The sequence below is a fragment of the Platalea leucorodia genome, assembly GCF_965183815.1.
Source record: "Platalea leucorodia genome assembly, chromosome: 4".
NCBI lineage: Eukaryota > Metazoa > Chordata > Aves > Pelecaniformes > Threskiornithidae > Platalea > Platalea leucorodia.
Window position 1 is genome coordinate 73,096,891 of NC_138826.1, and position 27,195 is coordinate 73,124,085.

Here is a 27,195-nt window from a genome sequence, read left to right on the forward strand (position 1 = left end):
GTATACCGTGCAACAAGGAATCCATGTTTCCTTCCACTCTTTGTTGTTCCTACCACTCTATTATTGTCTCATTGTAGATGGAACACAGCGTTGTGCAACACCTATAATTTTCTAGGTCTCTCTCAGTTATTCTCTTCTAATACCTCCACTAGGAAAAGATATTTTCCTGGATTTAGAAATGCATGAAAATGAAACTCCCTCTGAACAGATATTGACTGTCATGGTATTGAATTTTTGTTCCATAAAATTATCAGACTATGATATCTCACCTGAAATCAGGATGAGGTGATGTAATTATCAGGATGAAATTACTTCTGCACTGGGGAAACAGAAAAATATGTCTGTTCTTACTTATTGTGTGGGTAGAATGTAGGTCCACATGTTGGAAGTTTCAGAATTTCAGTTTTACATTTGACTCAATATCCCTATTTCTGACCTTAGCCAAGAAGCTCAGTTTCCTGAGCCTCAGTTTCCTCATGGCTATTAACACATTTGGATTTTGTAAGGCTGTAGCTCATTAATTAACATTAGTAAGTGGTTTGAGGTCCCTGACTGAAAGGCATTATGGGCATCTAAAATGCGGTTACAGTGGCAGTTTTCAGCAAACTATTTGATGTTTCCTGAACAGAAAGCAATGATGTGGTTGGGTTGCATGAAGAAATACCTTTAATATTAAACACAGACTACTCATCTGTCTTCCTGCCTTCTCTATTTCCACAGGCCAGTAGTAAAGTCTTTGAAGGAGACTGGCCTGGTAGAGCCAGAGCTATTTGAAGAAGTCACTATCTACTTCAGTGACATTGTTGGCTTCACCACACTCTGCAAATACAGCACCCCTATGGAGGTGGTAGATATGCTGAATGATATCTACAAGAACTTTGACCACATTCTTGACCATCATGATGTTTACAAGGTGATTAGCTCCGCACTTTTGTTCAGTTAACAACCAGGGGACACACAAATCAAATTGGATGATGTGGTGGATTTGGGAATCTGCCTTCTAAGCAAAGACAAAAGAGAAAAAAACAGGTCAAGATTACCTCATTTCAATATGCTTTCAGTGTGCCTGCTTATACCAAATTTTCTATACTAGGTGGTCCCAGGTTCATTAACTGGAATGCTGGGTACAATTATAAACACTCATATACCAAAAAGGTGTCAGCTACTTTAAACTAATCAATCCTGCTGTCCAGGGAAGAAATGTTTAATCATGAACAAGAGGATCTGATAAAACCTTTCTGCTTTTAACTAAATATGTATTTTGTTATGCCTGCAGGTAGTGAGTTCTAGATTTGTTTCCACAGGTGGAGACCATTGGTGATGCTTACATGGTGGTGAGTGGTCTACCAAAGAGGAATGGCAACCGGCATGCAGTAGACATCTCCATGATGGCTCTGGACATCCTCAGCTTCATGGGGTCTTTTGAATTGAGACATCTGCCGGGTCTGCCTGTTTGGATTCGCATTGGAATTCACTCTGGTACACAGTAGTGCTAGATCAACAATGACAACGTTGTTGCCTTGTTTTTGAACAGAATAGACATCCATAGAAGATCTGGTAGTACATCATATGCAACTGCTCTCCTCATGAAGAATCAGGTTGAAAACAGTGTACCTGGAGGAAGAGCAACAGAAGTAAATAAGCCACTGGTTTGCTCCCGCAAAGTGAAACAGCCCATACCCATTCATTCATAGCTTAAGTCAGTAGCTAGGAAGAGCAACTGCCATTGTTCCTGGTATGATTAAGCCAGTTGCATCAAATAAGCCTTTGCAGATCGCTCCTTCCTGACCAAAGTGGAGATCAGCCATAGCCAGATATGCTTGTCTAGACACAAAATGCAGGCCTCTATTTTATACTTTTGGAGGCAAAAGTTCTGACAAGCCTATGTGGGAATTTATATTTTAATTCATCCATAAAAATAATGTTTCTCAAAGGGTAACTGCAGATAGCTCAAGCAGATAGTTCCCAAGTACTTTGGGAAATTTTTTCATTTTTGTTTCTTTCAACAACCACATGAACACCAGCTGCCAGGGGATGAACATATCAGCGAAAGTGACTGAGGCACTGGGAAACCCTTTGCGGCACCACTATGCACCCCTCCCTAATGAAGCTTATTTTCTTTTCCTCTTGCTTCCAAAACTGACATTTTTTTCTGCGCAAAAATTGTGTTTAAATACAATTAACACTGTGTAGCCATGTCCTTTTTATGGTTTTATTGTATTATGCAAGACGAACAGAGCTAGGCTTGGTTTGGAGTGGAAGAGGAGACCACCAGATACTTTGGGAAGTGAGGTACAGAGTATTGTCATTGGTGAGGAATGCAGAGCTCCAGCAGATACTGCACTGCTCTGCAACAGTGAGACACCTTCCAAACAAATAGTGTCTTGATCCACCTTTTTTTTCATTCTCTGCATCCCATTTCTAGGTCCCTGTGCGGCTGGTGTGGTTGGAATAAAAATGCCTCGTTACTGTTTGTTTGGAGATACAGTGAACACAGCTTCGCGGATGGAATCCACAGGCTTGCGTAAGGATTTAATTTTAGCTGACAGTGTAACAGGACCAAAGGCTATTGCTTAGTTCGTGACTGAAGTGTCCGCTTTCAGCTGAGACCAACTTACTATCAGCTCGCAGAAGCTTTAAAGATTAAGAAGCCCTATTTATTTCGATTACCAATTGTTTCACTGTCCTGGTGGGCAATGAAGACTTGTTCCTTGTTCATGTCTCAGTGCTGGTAATGGGAGTACGTAATGGCTGAGTTCCTCTGGAAGATATGATACTTATGTGTCTGGGATTTAATTTTACTCTATGAATGGTAGATTTTAGTTCGACCTAGAATTGTATTACAGCTCTGTTGTGTAAATACGCTGACTGTGTATTTTAAGTTGAAGCAATTATGTCTTCAACTTCACCATTAGAGAACTGTGCCAAGAGCCAGTTTGTCTTCCTTCTGCCCAGTGTCGTCACACAACTATTCGCTGTACAGGACACTCCCAATTATTCTTTTCCCTTTTGGCATCTAAATACTACAGATACCATGATTGCCTGTATTTCAGATCAATGGCTCTACCAGCTGTTCCTCCCTAGATACAATGCTATGTAGCGGAGTCAGATTTTTCGTACAGCGGTGTAATTGATTCTCATTTAATTTGACTTTCAGAATTTATGTTGATAATAATTGGAGGAGCTTCTGCTATAGCACCAGTTTTCACATATACTTAATATGATTATGAGGTACATTTCCAGATTGAGCTTTTGTTGTGTCTTTATTTTTTAGCTTTAAGGATTCATGTAAGTGGTTCCACTATTAACATCCTGAAAAGAACAGACTGCCAATTCCAGTATGAAGTGAGAGGAGAAACGTACTTGAAGGTAACCTTTACCATGCGCATGCATGAACACAGAGAAGAGGGATAGTATAAAAGTATTATATAGCTGAGAGTACCCCGCAACTTACTTAACAGCTGGGGAACAAGGGTTACAGATCAATTGGTATCACAGTCTCTAGTGGTTGAAGACACTTCTATAAAGACAATGCAGGCAATGAAGAGCTCTCTAAGTCATAAATTAAAGCAACATAAAGATGTGGAGAATAAATGAAACATACCATTTGTAACAGAAAACTGTGGAGTGAATTAATCTAATGGAAGGGAAGCTGAATCTATTGTTAATTTGCGCATACTCTGGTATCTGACTGTCTATCTACCAATCCATTTATTTCAGTCTATTACACTTGGCAGACGTCTATACTTGGGAGCTGATGGCAGGCAGCACCTCTCCCATGCCGTGTGTTTCAGGTCATGGAACAAGGGAGCGGGTGTGCAGCTGCATCTCCCCCATTCTTCTTCTTCTTACATCTGATTTTTAATCCTTTGCTGTGAGCATCAGTTATTGAAAACAAGCAAAGGCAAACATGGCAATGTGCAATACAGTATTATTTACGTAAATTAACTACAGGAAATTGCATTCTAATCCCTAAATTGTGCTTTCTCTTCTTTGTCATACATATTTAGGGCAGAGGAACAGAGATTACCTACTGGTTGACGGGTACTGAGGACAAGAAATACAGTCTCCCAACACCTCCCTCTGTGTAAGATGGTCTTTATATATGAAAAGGGAAGAGAAATTCCCAGTGTTTTGCGCTTTAGCCTTCACTGTTCCTCCCTGGCACTTGTTGTGCTTTTTCTATACCACTCAACTTGTCTTCAGTAGTTAGAGGCTTAACAGTGTATGTGCATATAAACCTGTAAATATTCATGACATGGGACTATGCGTGTGCTGAAGGTTATTTGTATATAAAGGCGCTTAATAGGTTCATTTCCTTGGAAGGGAAATAAGACTTACAGGACAAGTTGCTGATGTGGTAAGTGCAAGAGATGGACAGAAAAATGAAAACCATTAATATTTCCAAAACTTTAGTCCTAATGGCCCCTGTGTGCGACAGTACAGTCAGAGGATAACTGCAACTGAATGTGCAGCTCTCTGTAATACATGCTATGCCTGTGAGTTCTTGTGGGGGAATTTGTAGGAGGAATGAAACTTCAGGATTTTGAGCAGTAATCTGCTAGAAGAGGCGGACAAAGTTAATGTAGTATTGCACAGGCATAAAGTCTTTAAAAATTGAACAAAAGCTTACTTTCTAATATATAAGAGGTAAGTTATCAAGAAAAAAACATGAGGCCGATGGCCTAGAACAGAGCTATCATTTTGCATTAGTATTGAATAAAATATAGTAATAGTGGAAGTGTTGTTTTTGAGAAACTATGCAAAATTGAAGTGAAGATCACTGGTTGCATTTATTTCATGTGTATTTTGCGTATGAATACTGCATTGTTTCCTGCAAACGCACTGAATGTGGAAGTTCCTCACTTTCTGCTCTAAACTCCTGTGTAAAGTGGGAATTTGCTGCCATCTGCTCTGAAATGACAGTGTTTCAGTACAACTTGAGGCCATTAGTTAAAGTACAAGTGTGTGCCTCTGGGCTGAGCAGGAAATTACTCTTTTGTAAAGTTAGAACTCCTTTTTTGAATTAATATGATCAGTTGAGACTATCAGAATTATCGAATTGGCGCTTCTTCTGGAATTCAACTATTGAAAGTACCTCTTGAGCTGGATTACAGTGGTCAGTGATGTTTTTGTTTTCACTTCCTCATATAGGCTGTCACTGATAAAATTGCTCCTTAAAATTGTCATATGTGGGGTACTCCAGCAAAAGCCAGACACACTGCAGAAATTTATGAAAAGGTGGCAACTCTGTTACTGAAGGCCACCTGAAGTTGAATAGTGGAAGTGCTGGCACCAGTAATGGTGTTGACAGCTAGAATTGATTTTGATTTGGAGTTAATCTAATCCATGTCTTTCTTTTCATGCAAATGATGCTGAAATTTTTTTAAGGTTGATAATGACACAGCTACAGACCTCCTGTGCAGAGACAGTGGGCCGTACTATCTGGAAAAATCATATGTAAATCCTGAATTCTACTCCCAAATCCAGAACCTGAATTTGGTTCTGCCCACACTTTCTATCGGTAGTGCGTGAAAGTCATGAAGATAAACACAGGATAGAAATGTTTAAAAACCACTGTGTATCTGGAAATCACTAAAAACACGTGAATCGCTGAGTTTTTTTTCCATCCTGTCACTTTCAGGGAGAATCAGCAGCGGTTACAAGATGACTTAGCAGAGATGATAACAAATATTCTTCAGAAAAGGGAAAATGAAGGGTTCAAGACACGAGAGCTTTCACGGGTGGCTAGCTACCGATCAGGTACCCTGGAATACCTGCAACTAGCCAGCACAGAGAATTCTGCTTCATATCTTTAAAACTGGATGTCTAGTATGACTCAAAAAGCTGCAGCAACTCTCCGGAGTACTTCATGTGAAGGCTGGAGGCTTATACTCTCAGCTAGAGGAGAAAGAAAATACCTTTTCAGGCATCCTTTCTACCATCTGACCTGCTATCAGTAAATCAAACCTCTCTTCATTGTAATGTTCAAATTGTCAGATGGCTTCAGTAGGACACATGCAGCCTGATTTGAGGTAAATACAAATATCTGCACTTGAGTCTGGAAAATATTTTTTTGTTTGTTTTGGTTTGTTTTTAAAATATGATAGCCTGTTCAGTAATCCACTTCTGAAAATATTCACAGCAAAGCCTTAATTTGTCATGATTTTTAAATGTTGTGTTTAATTTGTAATTTTTATTTGAAGAAAGATTTGCTGTAATATATTTGAAAATAACATTAAATATATCATATGTAAATCCTGGATACGTTGCCATTTTGCTTCTTCTGTTGTTTTCCCCTGTCTCTGACATGTTTTGTTTAACCAAGTTGACTTTGTTCAAGAGACAACAGTTCTGTTATTTACCTTGGGAGATTACTCCAGAAATTGTATGGTTTCTAAAGCTTAGCTGAATCTCTTGGGCCTGCAAAATGAAACTGGAAATCTTGCAAAACCAGACATTTTCATAGCTTTTCTCCACTTCTGCTTCTGTCCCCAAACCAGAAGTGCAACTGAAATGAAGGAAACAAACTTATTTGAATTTCTTAAACCTCAGAAACTTTCAATTCAACTTTCGGATGAAGTTTCGCAACCAGGCAGAACTCAGGTTTTACTGAAACGACTCGCTCATTAACTGACACCACGACATTTAAAAACAGCTTTAAAAAACAACCAAAGTACAGGTAACACATGTAAAAGAAAACCAGCATTCACATGAAGAAATAACCAGTGAGTGAAATTTTTGCAAAGGCCTCTTGTGCATTGGTGGCTTTCAAAGCAGAGCTACTTCTTTCACCATTGTCAAATATTGGCCAGTATTCGAACTATAAAACATGGTGCAAAATCTTTTTTTTATGGTTTTGAACAGCATTTTTGTCCAAGTAAACAACCTAAAAATGTTAAAAAAGAGCAAGCCAGTTGCCTGTATTTTTTCTTTATCAACCTAAACTGGCTTTGTAAGAACACACACACACACAAAAAGAACCACCTAGTGTAAATAGACAGATCTGAAGTGCAAAGATGCCTGGAAAAATTAAATCAGGAGATGCTGTAGGGCTTATGCTCTTGTCTAATGAACGCAAATTCCTACACCCAGGAATACAATATAGAGAGAAATAGTGGTTAGCATGTAACCAACAGCCACAGCTTTCAGGTTATATGTAACCAATCTTAAACTTGGACTGTCACTAATACCATATCATTACTTCTTCGGTCTGTGTCCTAATGGAAATGTTCATTGGGATAAGGGTAGAAAAAAATGTCTGGTATTCTAAAACTCGTATGTATTAAGAGGACTACCAGTACAGTAAAAGAGTATAAAGTCTGCTGTTTCCTGCCCTGGGGTGCCAATCAACAAGCTTCATCTCTATGTCTGCATTCTTGGGTGCGACTGCTGTGCTTCTTGGCACCACTGGGCTATTCTGGTTGCTGTCTCTGATACGCTCAGCAAGCGTGGCTGTAACGCAGTGACAAGCGCTGCACTCCTCAAGCCTGAAGAAGCCCACCACTACTACTATCTTAAGCAGAGTTGCTCTGATCTTTGAAGTGACACAAGTCTACTTTTAAAGAGGAGTTTTATGGATTCCATCCTTGACACCTCTGAGATACAAATTATTTTAGGGCAAATGTCTGCTGACACTGCTTGAGACAATTAAACAGTGTTTTGTTTTCAGTAGCCCTTCTCTTTCCTGCATTCTTCAGATCATAAATTTCATATAATTCTTGGATGATAAATAGTTACCTTAGCAATGAGTTGATGGACCCATCTTCTGGTAGGTTTGTTTTCTACATGGTTCTGTCTCTGCACATATCTGCCACCCATACAATAAAATCAATTTTGACTACCCTTTTTAAAAATTTTCTTCTGGTTTCTGGTTTGAATGTCTTAGATTCAATGTCTTACCATTGCATCTTGTTATCAAATGTTAGATCAAAGAGCCCTCTACCATCAGAAATCTGTCACTGAAGGTCCAGTCATTCACTCCTTCTGTTTTTTTTAAGCAGTGAAACATATTAAAAACCCAGTGTGAGATATCATTTTGTTCTCCAAGTGGAAAGGATTTCAGCTGCACCATCACCATTATTTGAACTTAAGTCACACCAAAAAAAAATTCTATGAATCCCTGGACTGGGGGCATGTGGAAGTTAATCTTTCCAAATACATATCAAGAGCTTTGTAATTTTGGTCATATTCACACTCCCCCCCTTGTCTCCATCTCATTTTTGTCATGCATCCGCACTCCCCTCCTGTTTCAGCATTATATATTTGTGCTCTCTATCCTAGTTTGCATGTGCCTCCAATTCCTGGCCATGCCCATCACTTGTACGCAGAGAATCTTGGTTTAAATACTTTTTTTTTTTTTTCCCCCTGTGGTAATCCTATAAAGGGGATTCCATGGAAAATATAATTTTGTATTTTACTCCACCAACACAGTCAAACTGAGAGCAGCATGTGACAGAGGTGAATTTCTCATTTGGAAAAACCTTTGGAAAATATTCCTCCAAAGCAAACACCGCCCGCAGTCATGATTAGACATTTAAGAGTTATTTTTCACTGGGGAGGCAAAAAAAAAAGCAACAGCACTGTGTTTTATCCTTATCTCTTAGTGAAAAGTTGCCCAGAACAAAACAGCGATGGGTATGGAAGGATCTCTGCAGCCAGCAGTAGTATTACAGTGCTCTTACCCCGGGCTTGAGGCCAAGTCTTGCTATTTGCCTGAACTATTTGGCATGTGACCTCGTTACATGAGGCTATTACAGGCACTGGTATCAAATTTGAACTATCTTAAACAATTACCAAAATACAGAGTCCTAATAATGGCTTTTGTAGGACAGTGGTAGAATATCCAACGCTGGGGGAGAAGAAAAAGCAGCACCTCAAAATGATCTGAATCACGGGGGCAGGGGAAGGCCCCACGGGAAGTTGTCCCTGTCTGTAAACCCTAAGAAAAGGACCATCGCTCAGCTTTTCTGCTGGGACGCACGCAGCGGGTGTTCTTCTCAACAGGGCCACAAGCTGCTCTTCCTCTGATGTAAAACGCAGTTTGCTAAGACACCACTTAACCCCTGTTGCTTTATGGGGGCCTTTCCTGATCAACCGTCACCCCTTTTTCAGTTAATCACCCTTGGCAAGCGCAGTGGCCGAGCAGGCGCCAGCCTGGGGCTCCCTGCTCACTGCCTCATGCCACACGAGGCCGGCCAGCATGGCGGCGAGGCCCGACCTCAGCCTGGCGTGAACCCCACATCCTGGCCAGGCTTTGGGGGCTCCCGACAAGCACCGGCGCCAGGAAGATGCCAGGGCTTGCCGCCCAGCTGGACTTAACGCCTTCCCCGGTGCCTTCTGCCACGGCCGCCAGCAGGCCGGTCTGCGAGGCGGCCGGGCGCAGGGGGCAGCGTGCGGGCCGGGCCGGCGGGGCGGCCTCGGGGTCTCTGCCGCCGCGCTTTGGGCGGGAAGCGCCCCGTGAAAAGCGGCCGCCGCTGCCGGCCTCCCCCGGGGCACAGCCCGGACCCGGAGGGGAGAGGGCGGCCGGCGCGGGGGGCAGCCCTCGCCCAGCACGGGGCGCCGGGGCCGGGGCGGGCGCCGGAGGAGGCGGGGGCAGCGGCGAGACCTGCCCTGAGCGAGGGAACTTCTTAAAGTCCCGCCGCCTCCCGGTGCCCAGAGGAGGTGCGGGGGAGCAGCAGCATGGCCCGGCTCGGCGGTGGCGTGTGCTGCTGCTGGGGGCTCGTCCTCCTGTGGGCGGCGGCGGGGGGCCGAGCAGGTGAGGTGAGGCGAGCCGAGCCGGGGGCGGGCAGGAGGCCGGCCCTGAGGGGGCGGCAGGGGGGGCCTCACCCCGGAGCCCCCTCGTCGGTGCGGGCGGGAAGGGAGGGAGACAGCGGGGTTGCCCCCAGCCCCGGGGGTGCCAGGCGGTTGCGCGGGGGGGGCTGCCCCGCCGGCGGAGCCCGGCGCCGGGCTCTGCCGCAGCTCCTGAGGAGGCAGCGCGGCTCGCCCGGGCCCGCCCCGGGGGACCCGCCGGGCTCCGCGCCTCGCCTTGGGCGGCTGCTCCTCGCTGCGCCTCCTCCCCGCCTGACTCCGGGGGGGGAAGGCCCCCGTGCCGCCTTGGAAACGGGTGCGAGGCGGCGAGGGGCTTCGTCCCCCGGCGGTGACCGGGGCCGCTGCGGCGGTTAAGCCCCTCCGTTCCCCGGGGGGACCCTGCAGGTCGGGGAGGGGCCCCGTGGGCTTGCTCCGAGGGCGCCCGGTGGCCCGGCGGCTGGGGCAGGCTCGGCCGTGGTGGCTGGTGGGTGTTAAGTGCTGGCACTTCATTCCTGCATGCTTTCAAAACATCTTTCCCGGAGCGGGCGAGGGGACCCAAACTTCGGAATTTAAGAGATGGGAAGCTGCCTTGAGCGCCCAGTGCTGCTAGGTTTTAATGTAACATGGGTGCACGGGAATAATTTAGGATGGACACCTTGTTTTGGTGCTGTGGCCTACAGCATGCCGCGACTTGCATCGTTAACGCAGGTTTTAGTGCTGGCTTGTGGGTATAGGTCATTGCCTGTGTTGCAGAATTTGTACCTATGCATGATCTGATGTTTTCTGAGCAGATAAACTTGCGTTGCCATTAGAGTAAGTAATTTACCAATATCTGATTAACTTAAAAATTGAAGTTGTTTTCTACGGTACAAACACTGCTTCATGCTAATTTTGTGCTCATGGTTGCTTTTCATCATATATTTGCATAATACACTTTTTCAGTCAAAGCTGTAAGGCTCCAATTAGGTTAATTCAGTAACTGAAACTTTTGTAACACTTTTTTTGATTTTCCTCTGTGACCGCTATAGTTTTTCTGTCTCCTGATTTTAGAGCTTTATTTTTGTTGCAACTTCAGAGTCAGATTTGGATGCAAGCAGAATTTGGCAAATGCCATAATGGCACATTTTGGTGAGCTTCACAGTTTTCCATGGAATCTTGGCTTCCCGCTTAAAAATTGAGTTGCTGCTTGGTGTGTTTGAGAAACATTGCACCTGTGGGCACACACTGGTAGCTAACTCTGTGCTAGAAAAGACATGCTGGTCAGGTATGAATGTAGGATTATATTTGTTTGTTTGTTTGTTTCTAATTTTTAAAGTATGAAACAAGTTTACCGGCAACTGAAAGGATAGGGAAGGGAGTCACTAAAGGAGGGAATTTAAGAGAGGCTGAGCAAGTGTGGAGTACATGAAAGTGAAGCTGCCTCTGGAGGATCAGTAAAAATTAGCAACAGCAGGCATTTAGAGCAGAATGCCCATTAGAGAATTCTGGATACCATTTGTACTGATGGTAATAGTAGGGTTGTTGAGGAACAAATCTAGCAGGAGAATATATATCCATCTTCTGCTGCTTTCAACAAATTCTGAAGATCTTAAGGGCTGGATTCAGTGCTTATCTTCTAGGAAATTTCTCGTTAATTTATTGATTGCCACAAAACAAGGAGAAATTAAGGTAACAGTTGTTTTAATGTCCAAAATGTTACAAGCATCTCATTTTGCCAACAGTCCTACCTCATCTTGGAGACCTGCTTTTCAAACCTTACCTGAACTGGCAAAAACTTTCAGTACTATATTAGCAGGACTGAAGGAAGGGTCAACTGTGAATCATGAAGAGGGAGTGAAAGGAAGTTTAGGGTATAAAGTAGTTTCAGCTAATACCTGACTGATTCCTCACATCATAATTGAAGTACTGGTAGAAAACTGCTAAGTAGCAAATAGAAATGCCTTTAGGCTATTTAATGGAGTAAACTTGGCCTTCAGCACTGTGAATCGTCTAGACTTTTTTTTTAATTGGTTCATTGTTCTTTAGCATTTTGAATGCCTTGAAGATTCTTCATTGTACTGTTTGGAAACTGTTTCTGGAGAACGTTCTCTGCTAAAAATGACTTAAATTTAGGGACTATGAGATTAGTGAAGTTACTTGTGAAATTATTATTTTTGTTTCCTCTGTGGATGACCTATACTGGGGACTTATAACTGTTTTGGCAAGTTTTTCTGCATCAACTAAGCTCTACTAGTAAGTATCCTTATGAACATGAAAACCATACAAGACTCAAACTCCTAATTTATACTTCACATTTGAATATTGAGTCTCTCTCATGTAAGCACAAATCAGGGGATTAGGCTTCAAATAATGACAGGCCTGTTAGAGGCAAATTGAAAAATTACTTAGACCTGAAATGTATGAGGAAATAGGAAGAATTAAGGGCAGTAGAATTCAAAATGCAAATAGCTTATATTCAAGCAGAACAAGAAAGCATTTACTCCTTTAATTGAAAATTACTGCGTTTTGTATTAAGTTCTTGTGTGGTTTAAGCTAATCTCTAAAGAAGTCATGAAGTACTTAACATTTGTTTTGTAATGGATTCCAATCATAACTGTACTTTGAAGTCTTAGTTGTACTTTAGAGGTATACAACCTTTTTTAAACAGTTAAAAGGATGGTTCTAAAATTTTTAATGGGCAAATAGGACAAGCTTTATCGAATTACAAAATTGAACAGAAATGTCAGATGCTGCTTATTATGGTTGACCTGAAATATTGAAATGCTATACTGTCCTAATATAATCCTTACTACTGAACATTAGCTGTAGGAGAGGGTAGGCTGAAAACAGGAGATGTGCAACTTTGTGCTAGGTTTTTTGTGTTTCTGAGTTGTGCAAAACTAGTTTTCAGTGAAACCGTAGACTGATAGCTTCCTTATTTAGTGGAGAGTGTATAGGTGGAATCTACGAAGTACATCTGAATACCTCTACAAAAAAGGGCTTCACCTTTGAAAAGCCATACATAAAAATAAGCATGTAAGATATATATATAGATATATATATATATATAAAATTAGTAGTTAAGGAAACCAATGGTTTTATATATATATTTATATATATATATATATATATATATATATAAAATTAGTAGTTAAGGAAACCAATGGTTTTCCTGTTATTAGGAGGGGCTCACAGTCATTAACTCAGCTTGTTACATGCAACCTAACCAGTGCTTCATTGCTTGTGAGTTAGCTCGTTTCTCAGACTAAGGAAAAATATGAATATTAATTCTCACCCCCAAATCTTGTAGCTCTTTCATCTGCGAGGAAAAGGGAGGTCTGTTAATTTTTCTAATTAGAAAGTCCAGTAGCCTATCTAGATATATGTATGTTTTAAAAACAACTTATGGCTGGGAAAGCATAAGGAAAAGCAGCTGTTGCATCTTGCCAAACAAATTTTACTGGCATTCTTAAGGCATGTCAGGTGTTATTTTTGTAGGTGTAATTTACTTAATAAATATTAGTGGCAGTTATCAAATAGTGTGTTTGTTAGATGGTCTTGGGCCATCTCTCTGTACTGCTTTTTGTTTTTCTTCCTCATCTTCTTCTCTGTCAATTCTGTTCTTTCATTACAAGTTACTGCTACTCTTTCATGTCCTCTTCAGCATCTGATTTTTTCTTTTTTTCATCTTGCCTCTGTCCTCTCACTTAGTATTTCCTTTAATTGCATTCTCTATATTCTCATGAATACGTATGTATTTCCACTCTCCCGCTGCCACCAAATAAAAGACAAGCTCCACTTTTAACATAACCTTGGCAATGCCTGTATTGAGCCAAAAAGGCAGAGAACAGATTTGACACTTCAGCCTGAAAATCCAGGGGTCTACCACCACCTCCTAGCCATGGCTGAAATATATCTTCATTTTTCCATTATTTAGGGTAAAATCGTGGCAAAAAGCAGGTACTTTTCACTTGTTGAAGAAATTCTCCCAACTATAGTCCCTATTTCTGGATCTTTATTTGGCAGAAGCATTGATGTGTCTTTAAAAACAGGCAATTTGAGGGAAGGTTGCTCCTAGTCCCTACTGACTGCAGAAAGGAGAAGGAATGCTTGTTTATTTCCAAGCTTGTTTTGTCATTGAACTTCTCCACTTTTGTCTCCCACCACACAGTGTGCTGGTCCTTGTGGTGGAACTGCGCATCGCTGATGCCATGCAGTTCTGCTGGCTGGCTGCTTGGAGAGGAAGGGTGACTCCGTGACTCCGCTGACCTACCCTGTCCCCAGGGATTCTGAGTCATTCATCGCAGTAAATAGTGTAGGCTTTGGCTTGTTATTTAGGTTATTCTAAGGAATACTGTTATGGAATAGCCACAGATTATCACAGTCTTTTCTGTTCTTCAGAGTTCTGAGAGCAGGCAATAGGCTGAAATACTTGTCAGCTTTCTCAGCTGCACACTGGGAAGTCTAACTTTGATGATGAAAGGATGATTTGTAGATTCATGGAGACATTGCATTTGATTCATATGTAAGAAGTTACCAGTGCAGCTGCTGGAATAAGAGATGCTGGGGCCCCTGCTTCACCCTCCAAAAATAAATATAAAAATGCCAGCATTGTTCAAGGGGAAGGTTCATGTTGTTGCAGGACACGCATGGGTTTGTTTGGAAATGTGCAGTTGCTTCTTGTATGTCTATATTCCATGTTATACTTCAGTTCTGGATGATTTTCTTGGCAAAGGTAGTGCTGCTAGTTTGGATGAACGCAGATTAAAATTGTAACAGACTGGGTGACAGCAAATGCTTCAATTACATTGTAGTGTAAGCATGTTTTAAGCGTACACAGATTTATAAGCTTGTAGTTTTAACTCCATCTGTAGCAAGATAGAGACATATCTTCTAAATTATAGCAATTACTGCATGATTATATATATGTTCCTTGAAATAAACATAGGAATTTCATATGTCGGTATTTTGACACTTTAGACCAGGGCAATTAGATTTGCAGAAACTGACATAAAAATTAATGAGGTGAAATGGGATGATGAGTGAATGAGTTGGGGGGGGGGGGGGGGGGAAATCAGTAATAGGAAATGGTCTTTTCCAGCATCGTTGTTAAGCCACATCTATGATAGCTACCTTGATGCTGTTCTTCTAAAGGCCTCTCCAGATTTGTTGCAAATTATCCTGTAACTTAATGTTTCCCCTTCTCTCCCATCTTCTGCTAGTCCTGGTTTTCTTCAGTTTAAATTTGTCATATAGTGAAGTCGGGGCAGGGCAAACTCCAAGGGTAATTTTAAAGTTTGTTCTGACTTTTGAAAATAGCTCTGAGTGTTCATGCTCTGGCAGAGCATAAAACAAAGAAACACAGCCTGCCGTGTTAGAATACCTGTGTCAGATCAGTCTGTCTGGCACCAGCATCAGCCTTCTTTTAAAAAAGAAAGCAATGGCTATTTTGCTTTAGGCAGAAGAAAGTTGTGTTTGTTTTTTTTTTTTTATATACCTGTTTAGTCTGTGGGCACTAATAAGAACACCCAGCTGCCCTGGTTCCTCTTGACTACTTGCCATCTCTCCACAGCCTGCTGAAGAGATGGGAAGAAGATCTTTTCCCATACTTTGTTCTTGCTCTTTTTACCCGTTCCTCAGCTGTCTTTGTGTACTGGGCACGTGGCCTGTCTCTCCTCTGCCCTGCAGTGGGCTTCCGGGTTGGAATCAGCCTTCCCCTTCACTGCTGCACAGGTTAGTTGTGTTCTGCACCAACCCTTGCACCTTTTCTTCACAGGACCTCCCTTTCCCTGACCTCTTTGCTTATGTGAGCTTTAGCTTTGTAAGATGGTCTTTGGCTCTCTTCAGCAATGACTCTTATCAGCCTGTTCTTTTTATAGATTTTTCAGTCTGGGTGATTCCCATGTTTACCCTTAAGCTAAAGTAGCAATTACCCCATGTATTACTAGAAGATAGTTAAGGAGACAACAGAAAAGTAAGATTATAGCTGCTTGAAGACTTATCCAAAGTCTGTCATGTCTCAGTTCTTTAAATAGTCTCAGTACCTGGCAGATGAAAAACATGTTTTTAAACACTGTGTTCCAAGTCCCTGAAATGACTTCATCTCTAAATAGAGATTCATGTAAAAACATCTATTCATAAACTTGGGGGGGAAAAAACAACCCAGTTCCTTCCCTATTAAAATACTGTTCTTGCTAATGCTTTTCCTGCTCACATGAGAAGTGTCTCTAGTACATTGTGAAGACTGAGACCTAGTGCTTAGTGGTACGAAGTCTAACTGGAGGCCAGTAACTAGCGGTGTATGCCAGTAGTTGATCCTGTTCAGTATCTTCCTTAATGATCTGGGTGATGGGGCAGAGTGTACCCTCAGCAAGTTTGCTGATGCTACAAAACTAGGAGGAGCGGCTTATACATCAGAGGGTTGTGCTGCCATTCAGAGAGACCTCAACAGGCTGGAGAAATGGGCTGACAGGAACCTCATGCAGTTCAAATGGAAGTGCCAAGTCCTGCACCCAGGGAGGAATAACTCCATGTACCAATACATGCTGGGGGCTGACCATTTCGAAAGCAGCTTTGCAGAAAAGTGCATGGGGGTCCTAGTGGATGCCAAGCTGAACGTGAGCCACCAGTGTGCCCTTGTGGCAAAAAAGGGTAACCATCTCCTGAGCTGCATCAGGAGGAGTGTTGCCAGCAGGTCGAGGGGGGTGATCCTTCCCCTCTGCTCAGCATTGGTAAGGACATGCCTGGAGTGCTGGGTCCAGTTCTGGGCTCCCCAGTACAAGAGAGATCTGGAGCTACTGGAGAGAGTGTGGCAAAGGGCTACGAAGGTGATTAAGGGACTGCAGCATCTCTCACGTGAAGAATGGCTGAGAGAGCTGGGACTGCTCCACCTGGAGAAGAGAAGGTGCAAGGAGGATCTCATCAATGTGTAAAAATACTTGAAGGGAGGGTGTAAAGAAGATGGAGCCAGGTTCTTTTCAGTGGTGCCCAGTGACAGGACCAGAGGCAATGGGCACAAACTGAAACACTTGAGGTTCTCTTTGAACATCGGGAGATGCTTTTTTACTATGAGGGCGAGCAAGCACTGGTATAGGTTGCCTAGAGAAGTTGTAAAAATCTCCGTCCTTGGAGTTACTTAAAACCCATCCGGACATGATCCTGGGCAGCTTGTTCTAGGTGACCCTGCTTGAGCAGGGGGCTTGGACAAGATGACCTCCAGAGGTCCCCTCCAACCTCAGCCATTCTGTGATTCGCAGTCAGAAACAGTTTTAGCTATTCTTGGTGGAACACTAGGAGAGAACAGCTTTCTGGCTGTTGAATGGCACAGATTATTCAGCAGTCTGGTAAAATGGATGAAAACTGGCTTAAAGCAACTGAGTAACTGTTATGTCAAAAAGTGATTAGTTGGAGAAAGAGTTTGGTTTTTGGAAAATGTTTTTTCTTTTTTATTCAAATATGTCATGGCTCTTCATAAAAACAGCTTCTTTATGTTATGTGTTAGAGTACTGAATAAAGTGAGTGCACTTAATTTGAAATCAAACTAGCTGCTTAATCACAAACATTTTACTTACAGCTTTTTGAAGAGCATTAGGTATTGTGCTGGCATTATATTGCTTTTTTTATAGTTCCATTATCATAGCATGCATACTAAGTATTTTGTGGGAGATCATCCAGAATTAGATCTAGCTCTCTATTTTGCAGCTGTTATGGGCATGATGCACAAAATGAATTGTTGTAATTTCTTGCTGTAAACTGGCAGGACTAGTTGCCACACACTGGAGAAGGGTCAGGGGAATAAAAACATTGCTAGTTTCTCACTAGTTGTAAGTGTTTATGAGTTCATCTCTTAAAACTTTCCAAATAAATCTGGGAACTCTGTCTCATTATTTTTGAACTCTTTTCACTTGCAATACTGTAGTAGTGATTTGATCAGTCATGAATAGAGATCTGATGTAATCAGGTCCCATCTTAGGGAAGGTTGAATTACAGTTGTAGGTTTGTTTCTTTTTATTTTGGAAAGCAGTTTACCTTGCTCTTTTTGTTCTTTAGCTCAGCAGGATTAAAATCCAACTAATGAAGAATGTTTCTTTAAACAGCAGTCCAAGCAGAACTCTGAGCAGTCTAGTGCCCTTCCTTCCCATTCATTTCACACTTGGGATCAATTCTGTTCTGGCTGGGTGATAGGGATTGTGTGTCTTATAAAGGATTGCATGCCTGTGGTGCTTTTGTTTTTAAGCTTGTGATCCACTGAGTTCTAGTGCTCTTGTTCGGTAATGCCACCTCCAGGATTAGTTGCCCAGAAAGACAATTTAGAAGACTTTTGTAGCCTTTTGAATCTTTAGGTAGATTAGGTACAAGTCAACAGTAGCTTATAATCCTTTGCAGTTGCTAAGGTATGCTGTCTTCTAGAGTTACTTTCAATAAGATTTGTACAGATTTTCTTCTGGGTCAGGTAAGGAAATACTTTTCTGAATTTTGTGTTGAGACTCAGCTGTGTTGGAGCTCTATACTGAAAGAGTTGTGTACAACTTCTGGAAGAGTAACATGAGAACATTTAGCTGTAAGCTTTTGTCTTGGTAAAACTCCAATTAGTTCTTGTGCCACTTTTTCAGTATGTTAACATTAGTGTGGCTCTCCATAGTAGAACTAAACCTGATGGAAAGTGATCAAATTAATTTTTAATGCCAGAGTATTGTCTTGACATTTCAACATTAGATAGTAAATACCTACTCATGTTTGTTTGTTTCCCTTGCCCCCTTTCTTCTCCACCATAGAAATCCGCTATGCAACCGTGTACTGGAATAGAGCTGAAAAATTACTTCAGGTCAAGAACACTCTGGACAGGAGTGGAGATGCCTATGGTTTCTACAACAACACCATACAGACAACAGGTTGGGGAGTTCTGGAGATCAGAGCAGGCTATGGCAGTCAGACCTTAAGCAATGAAGATATCATGTATGCGGCTGGCTTCTTGGAAGGCTATCTCACAGCTCCGTAAGTACCTCAGGAAGCAACTCGACTTAAGACACTTCCAGTGGATTTCTGTATACTTGTGAGTTGTTTGTTTGTTTTTTCTTTTCCCTTAATTCCCATCCATTTAAACTAACCATACATTTTGCAGTTGTGTGCTGTTCTTTTAATTACTAGCAGGTATGAAGTATAGCATCTTCATTATGGGATCAAGATGTGCCCTCTCCTTCTCATCCTGCAGGTTCTCCTAACACCTTGGTGAGATAGATGGGTACTGTATCTATATTACTGATTAGGTAATGTAATCACAGAATAGTGTATGTGTAAGGAAGCGCGTAAGCCCTATGTTGTAAATAATTACAAAAGGGGTAGCAGAAAGAATAGTTATTTCCTCAGCCTATAGTTAGGTGACCGACCAACAACAGATGAGACAATTGAGAGCAGATCAGGCAGATGTTGCTAGCAAGGGCTGCAGGACTTCCCTAAGGACTTTTTTCACCAAACACTGTCAAAAGATTGCCGGGGAGCAGACACTGAAACTTCACGGCATGAGTATTTTAGTCTCTCTTGGACAAATTAAAAAATGCTGATATACTGATAGGCCTGAAGGCAGACTGGCGTGTGTCTAGAAGTGTCAGTGTACTCCTGAAAGCCCTTTGAAGAGAAAAGATCAGGGACTGAATCTCTCACACAATGCAGATCTATGAAAACTGACAAAATTTTGTACTTGCTATGAATGCAGACCGTTTTTTTTCTTAAAAAAACAAAACAAAAAACAAACCCAAACAACCAACCAAAAAACCAAACAATCCCAAAACCAAACCCTATTTTTTTTTTGTTGACTAAGTTGGCCTATGACATACTAACTGGTAGGATATAGCTGGTGATATAGCTAAGAACATGACATATGGCTTGTTGAACAAGCTCCATCTCTTCCTCTATCAGCTTAGTCATAGGAAAAGAAGAATTCCCAAATTCTGATGCATGGCTGGGGAATAGTTGGGAGATGCTTGTGATGGATGCAGTGACATGAATTTGGCTTCGCCAGCTTTGCTTCCAGAACACTAAAATAAATACCCATAGGCTGCATTGAACAGGCCAGCAGGGGAAGGTTGTCTGCTGAACAATTGCCAGATATGGCTGCTGGACAAGAATATATTAATTTAATTAGTAAGACATTTTAAGATTAGACAGTTAAGATTTAAGGATAGTTCTCTGATCATATGATATGTTAATGTGACTCTCTGGTAGACTTTGCTGGAGAGGCAGCTGGGTCTCTGGAGAGTATAAAGGAGATGGAAATATTCATCAATAACAAAACACTTCCGAGGGAAAGAGTAAAGGAGTCCTAGAGTTCTGAGTGCACAACCTGTACTTCAGGCAGGAAAGGAAATGAAGTACATGAGATCTGGATGTATGTTGGATTATTTGGCATGAGAGGTTACTGTTATGCGCTATTCAGCTGGTTTATGTAAACTACATATGGATCTGGGGGATGCTAGCATTACCTTTAGAATATTGTTAAAATTGGATATTGCTCAACAGATTTTTTTTTCGCTAATGCTGTACCTAGGTGTACTCATCTCTAAGTGGTTAAGCTCAAGCTTTGTCATACTACATAGAGAGCCCAATCCATGCTAAGTCCAATTAGATGGCAACTAATGTTCTAGTAGCAACAGCCCCACACCCTTTTCCCCTTCTGCCTCCACAGTAGATTTATAAGTCTTCCTGGCTGTCTTTTAAAAAAAACTTAAGTATATGCCCATTCCTTTAAACATGGTTTGAATGTGAAACAGTGTCTGCAAGGACTTTAAGCATAGACTAAGACATCAGATAGGTTTAGAGGAGAGAGTTTTTCCCCTTTGTTTTTTCCACGGGTGTTACGTGAAGATTCACAGAAGTGCAGGTACTCACAAGTTATTCTGCTCAAGGCTTTTGCCTTCTCTAGGTCAGGTGCTTACTGAGGTTGGTTCCTAGCCCTAGCTGTTGTTACTGTAGGGCTACCAGCTCCAGCACTGAGTGGCACTTTGTAGAGAAGTGGATATAGCAGAAACAGTAATGAACAGAGACATTAAAGTCTGTGGAATTGAAGTTGAGGATTTGTATCAATGTAGAAAAGTAGGGTTTGAGACTTTGGCTTTTAAGCGAAGTGGGAAACTCAACTGTTTTAAAGGAGTTTAAGTGTGAGAGTGGGTTAAGATGCAAAACCAGAAGTAGTCAAAGCCTTTCTTTTCTGAGGAGACTTTTTGTGGAACTCCACTGAGAAATCCTCTGACAGTGCAAAACCTGAAAATGCTTGCCATCATTAAAATGACTATCAAATACTATACATACCATCTGGATTTGGGTTTTGGCTATGTCTTTGCCCCATTGTACACCTGTACCTGCAGTGGAAGCATATTTCTCATTGCGGGTTATGAACATTAGCTTTTTCTGTCAGGTCTTGTAAAGCTATTTTGGATTAAGAAGGCTTCTCTTTGAAGCTAAGAATACCTACTGAAAATGCTCCAGCTAAGGAGCAGAGATGAATCAGTGATGTACTCCCCTGACCCTTGAGAAGACTGAGAACCTATTATTTCAGGTTTTAGCTGTATGACCTTGGTGGTTTTTTTTTATTCAGCAAACTGCAGCTAATGAATCCTCTTATACAGTGTGTTTGCAATTTCCTGAACTGTAGGAGTAGTGAGAACTTGCTAAGTTTGCAGATGTTAAGATTGCTCTTGGAGCTCCATTTCTCCTTCTTTATCTTGCCTCGAGATTCACAGAATCCTAATTAACATGCAGGCAGATTTTCTTTCTTCGGGACAGTTACACAAGTCTTCTGAAGTAAAACCAGGAAAGAGTCATTCCCAATCTGTAGCTCTGTTCCCATCAGACCGCCTGGCCCTTTCAGCCTGTCTTCAGGGAAGCTCTCTAGCACCATTGTAACTTCTTTTATGAGAAGGTGTCTCTAAACACTCTCATTCTGCTTTTGCAGACGCCAGTGCCCACAGCAGCTGCACACAGCTCAACCTTCCTTTTTAAAAACTTGGTCGCAACAAGGAAGAGTGTAACAATGTGTTTGGTTGTGGCGAAGGCTTTATTTTCATCAACAGCCACTTAGCTACTGGAGTGAAGATGCTTGTGTCACTTGCCTGTACAAGCACCACCTTGGGTGGCTCAGGCACAGCCCCACAGTGTGAATACATTGGGTATGCCTGGTAATTGAAGTGCCCTCTAGCACATTGCTACCTGTAGCCTGAGCAACTCCAAGGTCTCCAGCTGTCTTGCATCTGTTTGTGGCAATGACTCCATGACGCAGAAATGACCCAAGGTGGCTCTTTGCAGAAACCCTGAAGTCCTACCAGGAAGAGCTCTGATGTGATGCATTGTTGGGAAGGATATGTTGCAAGCCTGATCCCAGGTTGAAGTACAGGTTCCTGCAGAAGCTGTCTGGTGAGCAGGAGCTCCAGCTTGACAGTGCCTGCAATTTGGAGATCTCCAGGAATTCTCGGCTAGCTCGGTTCTTGCAGTACACTTAGGGCATGAAGGAGGTTTTCAAGACTCAGCTCGGCCTCGTGATGTAAGCAAAAGAGTGACAAAGTATCTCTCCTAAAAGTGTATGCTTTGTCCTTAGTAGGAACCTAAGCAGAATTTAAGACAACCAGATTTAAAAAACCAAGCAAACATACATGCTGGGATTGTCTCATCTCAGATTACTGGGGAAGAATTAATCTCAGCTCTAGCTATATAGGTCTGTGGTAGAAAAAGTTTACCAGTGAGGACAGAAACACAGGCCTTTTCTAGAGCATGATTCATCCTTCTAGTGTTGGCATCTGATTCGCATAGTAGCCGTCTATTTTGGAAACACATAGTTAGGGGTGGGATACATCTAATCCTAAGTCTGTAGCGCCTGGAGATGAGAGATTTGTTTTTATCACCAGTCTCTCACCTCTCTAAGGTCCAGTCCTATCATCCAGCCAAAGATACTTGCTCCAGTTTTCTCGGGCATGAACTCTCTTCCTCCATTACAAACAGAAGTGTTAATGAGGCCTCATTTTACCTGGGGAATGGCTGAGCACATCCAAATCCGTGATGTTAACCACATACTTTTAATCAATTCCAATTGGGGCATGCCAGGTGCCGAAGAGCAGTATTTAAATTTGAAGCAACATTAATTGTACTTTTTTTTTGTTTCTGATATAACCTTAGCTGACCTGAGTCCTGTCATCTTCGTCTCTAATTTGAAGAAGCAGGGCTCTGCTTTGCTGTTTTTAGACTTTGAATTCTTGTCCCAGCTTTGTAATTGCCTTACATTTGGCCTTAGATACAGTTGCAAAGCCTTACCTTACTGTAATGATCCAATTTACTTCAGAGCGTAATACCCTTACAAAACATGCAAGCCACACACATAAAGCTTTGTTAAAGCACAAAAAAACCAAACCAGGGCAACTAGGGGGAAAATTCTCAATAACCTTGGGCATTTAAAAAAGAAAAATCAATTCCAGGAATCGTATGTCCTCTGTTAGCATATACAAGAAGGAAGGCTATTAAAGAAGCTGTTTTCAGTCCCCTGATGCTGAACTAGCCCAGTCTCTAGATCAGTCATCACAGCTTAAAGACACTAGTAGTGTAAAATCTGCCTTGTGTTGCATAACCTTTGAGTGCAAAATGAAGAGAGTAGAGCTGATGGTTGAACCTGGAAGCCTGACCATCTGTCCTGGCCTAGGCAGTGATTAGAGTAGTATCCTGGCTGTTTTTATGCTCCTCATCTGATTCTCATTCCTAAAAGACCATCTGCCAGATGGACTGTCTTGTGCTATTTGCTCCTCTTCTCTAGTGCCATGAGAGCTCTGACTTGTAGCATGGAGTGTGTTACGCTATAATTTCCTTCCTAAAATTACTTTGGATTTTTATTTGCCAAATTCTCTGTGACTGCAGGGGTGGAGAATATTGATCTGTCTCTTCAACTTTCTTGTCCTCTTCAAGAAGTAGGTTATGATTATAGTGTGTAGTCCTGTGTTAAATGGGAGACAGGAAACTCTAGAACTAAAGTTGATACTATAGCTGCAGTTCCATGAAAGGCGCAATGGTGCGAAGCTGCTGAATGCTCCCCTCTCTTGCCCCAGCATCTCCCTCCACAGATCTAACCCCCCGACTTGTGTCTGCCCTGGCACTGATCAGGCCCTTTCATGCATCAATTAATTTACTAACACAGTAGAGAGCTGCCTTCTTGCACTGCCTCTGTTGCTTATCTATCTACATAATAACCTAATTCAAACTAGAAACTGCCAGAAAAATATATTACCTTTTTTTGCTAGGTTAGTGTTTTGCCTGAATGTATGCCAACAATTAGATTTGGTTGTCAGAATGGTACCAGAACTGAGATAAGGCAGCAGGGTCATGCAATCAAGTACTTAAACAGCTGGGAATGGGGCAGGGGACAGAAAGAGAGGGGAGAAGGTCAATGGATGATTCTCTAATTATCAGCAAACCATTCAATCATCTCTGGCTGTATTCTTAAATTATGCCCTGAGGGAAACTAGGAAGAGCTCCTGTCTGCATCTTTCTCAGAGGAAGCTGCCCTCAATGAGTTTTAACACAGGGAATTCTGTCCTGCTGGCATGTACTTTCCTTGAGGCTGGTATCTGTTTCTTAGTTCTGTTTTCTTTCTCTCAGCATTTGGTAGGAGCTAATTTTACTGATGACTGATGTAGTTTTACCAACTCCATATCTCAGCGAAATAATTTTCTGCTGATTTCCACCTAGAACTAAATATTTCTCTTCCTTCCTCCCCCACCCCCTTTTTTTTTTTTTTTTTAAATTTTATTCAGTGGCTGAAAAAAATGTTGGTTAAGTTTGACCCAAATTATGAAATGTTGATAGGAGGAAAAATTAACAGAATCAGAAAATCAAAAAGTTATGTTTTGGCTTGAATCAAGCAATTACATTTGACCTAAAATGGAAGGGTGATTTTTAACTTTTGGGCTCCTGAGTAATTTTTGGCAGTTTGTTTATCTTTAAGTGTAAAGTGCTTCACTTAAACCAAACAAAAACCAGCCAATCAACCAGCCAAAAAAACCCCTATGACTTTTGTTTCTATTAGTTAATGGGGATGAAACAGCTAACTGAATTCAACAAAAAAAATCACAATAATTTTGGTCTCCATAAAGCTGAATGTGTTTAGGGCTGGCATGAATGGGAATTTCTGTGGGAACATGTAGGATCAACATATGCACACTTTAAAAGAGAGAGATTTAGCTTAATTGATAAGGAAGGAACATGGTTAATGGTAACTAAAACCTACTAGATTTCAGGCGGAAATTCTCTCTCACAACTGAATCAGCAAATTGTATTCTCCTCACCTCTCTATTTTCTTGATTCCAAATAGAATAGCTCTCCAGTAAACTATTTTTGTTGTGATTTAAACTGATGTGCTAAGGCTTCCAAGATGCTTGTGGCCTACAAATATTCCCTGAACATGACGTTTTGCTATGAAGTAGTTCAATCTCATTCTTGCTTCTCCTTCCATTGTACAGCAGTTTGAGCAGGTATTAGCAAGGTTGTTAAGTTAAATTTCAGCAATCCATTTGTGTTACCTTTGCTGTTTGTCATGCAATAAAGATATGAAGTAACTTCTGTGATTAGGAAGAGCTTGCTTTGTGGGCTGTGGTGTTTGTCTGTCAATGCTTGCTGACCAGTGGGTTGGTACGGAGAAGGAAGGGAAGATGCAAAAGAATAACTTCTGCTACTCTTGTTCTTTCAGGCACATGTATGACCATGCTGCAAACATGTATCCGCAGTTAATTAAGAATCCCACCGTTCGAAGTGGAGTTCAGAATTTTATGGCGTATGTATTTTGTTACTAGAAAAGAAATTATTCAAGACTTGGGGTTGGAGGGTGAGAGAATTTTCGAGAGTTTTTTATTCTCTTCCTTATAGGCTGAAGAAAATATATGCTTCCTTTCCCTCTGAATGCCATTAGTATGAAAAAGAATTCTAAACATACATGAAGAAGGTCATACACCCTTACCTAATTCTGATTCTTTCAAATAAATGTTTAAAACCATTGCTACAAAGGGGTGTGGATAATGCCAATGAATTCTGAACGTCATTCTAGTAAAAATCCTTTTCTAAAAAGCTGATATTTTGAATGTTACGCTGAGCAGTGTGGTCTCTTGGCACCTTAATCTTTTTAGCACTGTGTATCCTTTCCTTCCTCTGTTAGGTTAGCATTTTGTTTATTCTACCACTGACGTAAATTCTGTTCTAATCACAAAAGTCCTGATTCCCTTTTCTCTTCAGCTGTATAAATCAAAAGTAATTCTGCTCAAATAATGCAGCTACATCTGTGGGAAACTACAAGTGCAAGAAGAACCAGGCCACGTACTGGGAAACTCAGCTGTGATTACCACTTATTTAAATCTCCTTAAACTTTTCTTCTGTTACAAATACTTCCGTGAAACTTTGGTCATTTCTGAGGACTATTTTTTCTGTCTTCCCCTTGTCTTGCCCTTTCCACAAGGGGTTGTATATCTGAGTAATTCTGTTATGGGTTCACATGTATAAAGTTGATTGGTTTTAGCTTATCCAAAAAGAAGAGAAAAAAAAAAAAAATTAGTGCTTCCTTACTCTCATTCTTCAGCATTGCTGTCCTCCTTGTGAGAAAAATGGGCTAGCTACAATATCAAGGTGTATGGGTTTTCTTCCAGAATGACTCAGCATAGCAGCTGTATCCCCCAAAATGCATTGTTGGAGGATGGGGGCGGGAATACTAGGTGGCCTTCTATCATTTTTCTGTTGCCTATATCCTGGACTACTGCATTGCTGCTTTACTTAATAGCAATATTGCAATATGGGCTGCTGCATTGTCCTGGAAGTCTTTAAAGTCTTTAGCCCTCAACATTCTGACCATATCCCTGTTTCCTCTGACATACTTCTTGCATCTTCTTGCTTCCAGAAAGCTAAATCTGGCTGGGTTTGTCGCCCATAGACTGCTGGAAGAGTTTGCTTCCTTGCCAGGTTCTTCTTTTTCTTTTTTTTTTTTTTGCTGCTATACATAATGCTGGATGGGTAGATAGAGGAGGATGGAAGAGGCCGGAATCTGGTCCTGACCTACTCTAACAACTGTGGTTCTTCTGTGGCCCTTTGTGTACAGCAAAGGAGGGAACTCTGGGAGATCCTTATAATGTTGGCTGCTCTTGCCCTAGGGTCCGTTCAGCTTGTGTTGCCTCATGCTCTAAACCTGGGTTATTTGGCTAGTAACCTCTTGATTGGATTTGGCACATGGGATGGTTGTGTTTGGCCTCCCACCTTTTCCTTAGAGGATAGCAGTGGTTCCTAGGCAGTGTTTGAGCTCCAACAGCAGCATGCCTTCATTGCACTTGTACGTAGGGGAGAGAAATAGGCTCTTCAAAGGTCAGTCTATTTTATCCTTAAATAGGCCTTTAAAAGGGAATGGTTCATCTGACCTGTCAA

General features: G+C 41.7%; 2 protein-coding genes across 2 annotated transcripts in view; both read left to right on the forward strand.

Moving 5' to 3' along the window:
- Positions 1-5,819, forward strand: part of GUCY2C (guanylate cyclase 2C) — a gene marked incomplete at both ends in the record, with an annotated part of 45,531 nt that extends 39,712 nt beyond the window's left edge. Inside the window, 6 exons of the mRNA XM_082311398.1 lie at positions 721-913; positions 1,305-1,479; positions 2,426-2,524; positions 3,275-3,369; positions 4,011-4,087; positions 5,645-5,819. Of these exons, the coding sequence (XP_082167524.1) occupies positions 721-913; positions 1,305-1,479; positions 2,426-2,524; positions 3,275-3,369; positions 4,011-4,087; positions 5,645-5,819 (814 nt within the window). The remainder of the gene's footprint in view (positions 1-720; positions 914-1,304; positions 1,480-2,425; positions 2,525-3,274; positions 3,370-4,010; positions 4,088-5,644) is intronic.
- Positions 5,820-9,672: 3,853 nt separating this feature from the next.
- Positions 9,673-27,195, forward strand: part of PLBD1 (phospholipase B domain containing 1) — a gene marked incomplete at its 3' end in the record, with an annotated part of 41,541 nt that continues 24,018 nt past the window's right edge. The window contains exons 1-3 of the mRNA XM_082311081.1: positions 9,673-9,757; positions 18,543-18,762; positions 25,484-25,567. Coding sequence (XP_082167207.1) covers positions 9,682-9,757; positions 18,543-18,762; positions 25,484-25,567 — 380 coding nt within the window. The 5' untranslated portion in view covers positions 9,673-9,681. The remainder of the gene's footprint in view (positions 9,758-18,542; positions 18,763-25,483; positions 25,568-27,195) is intronic.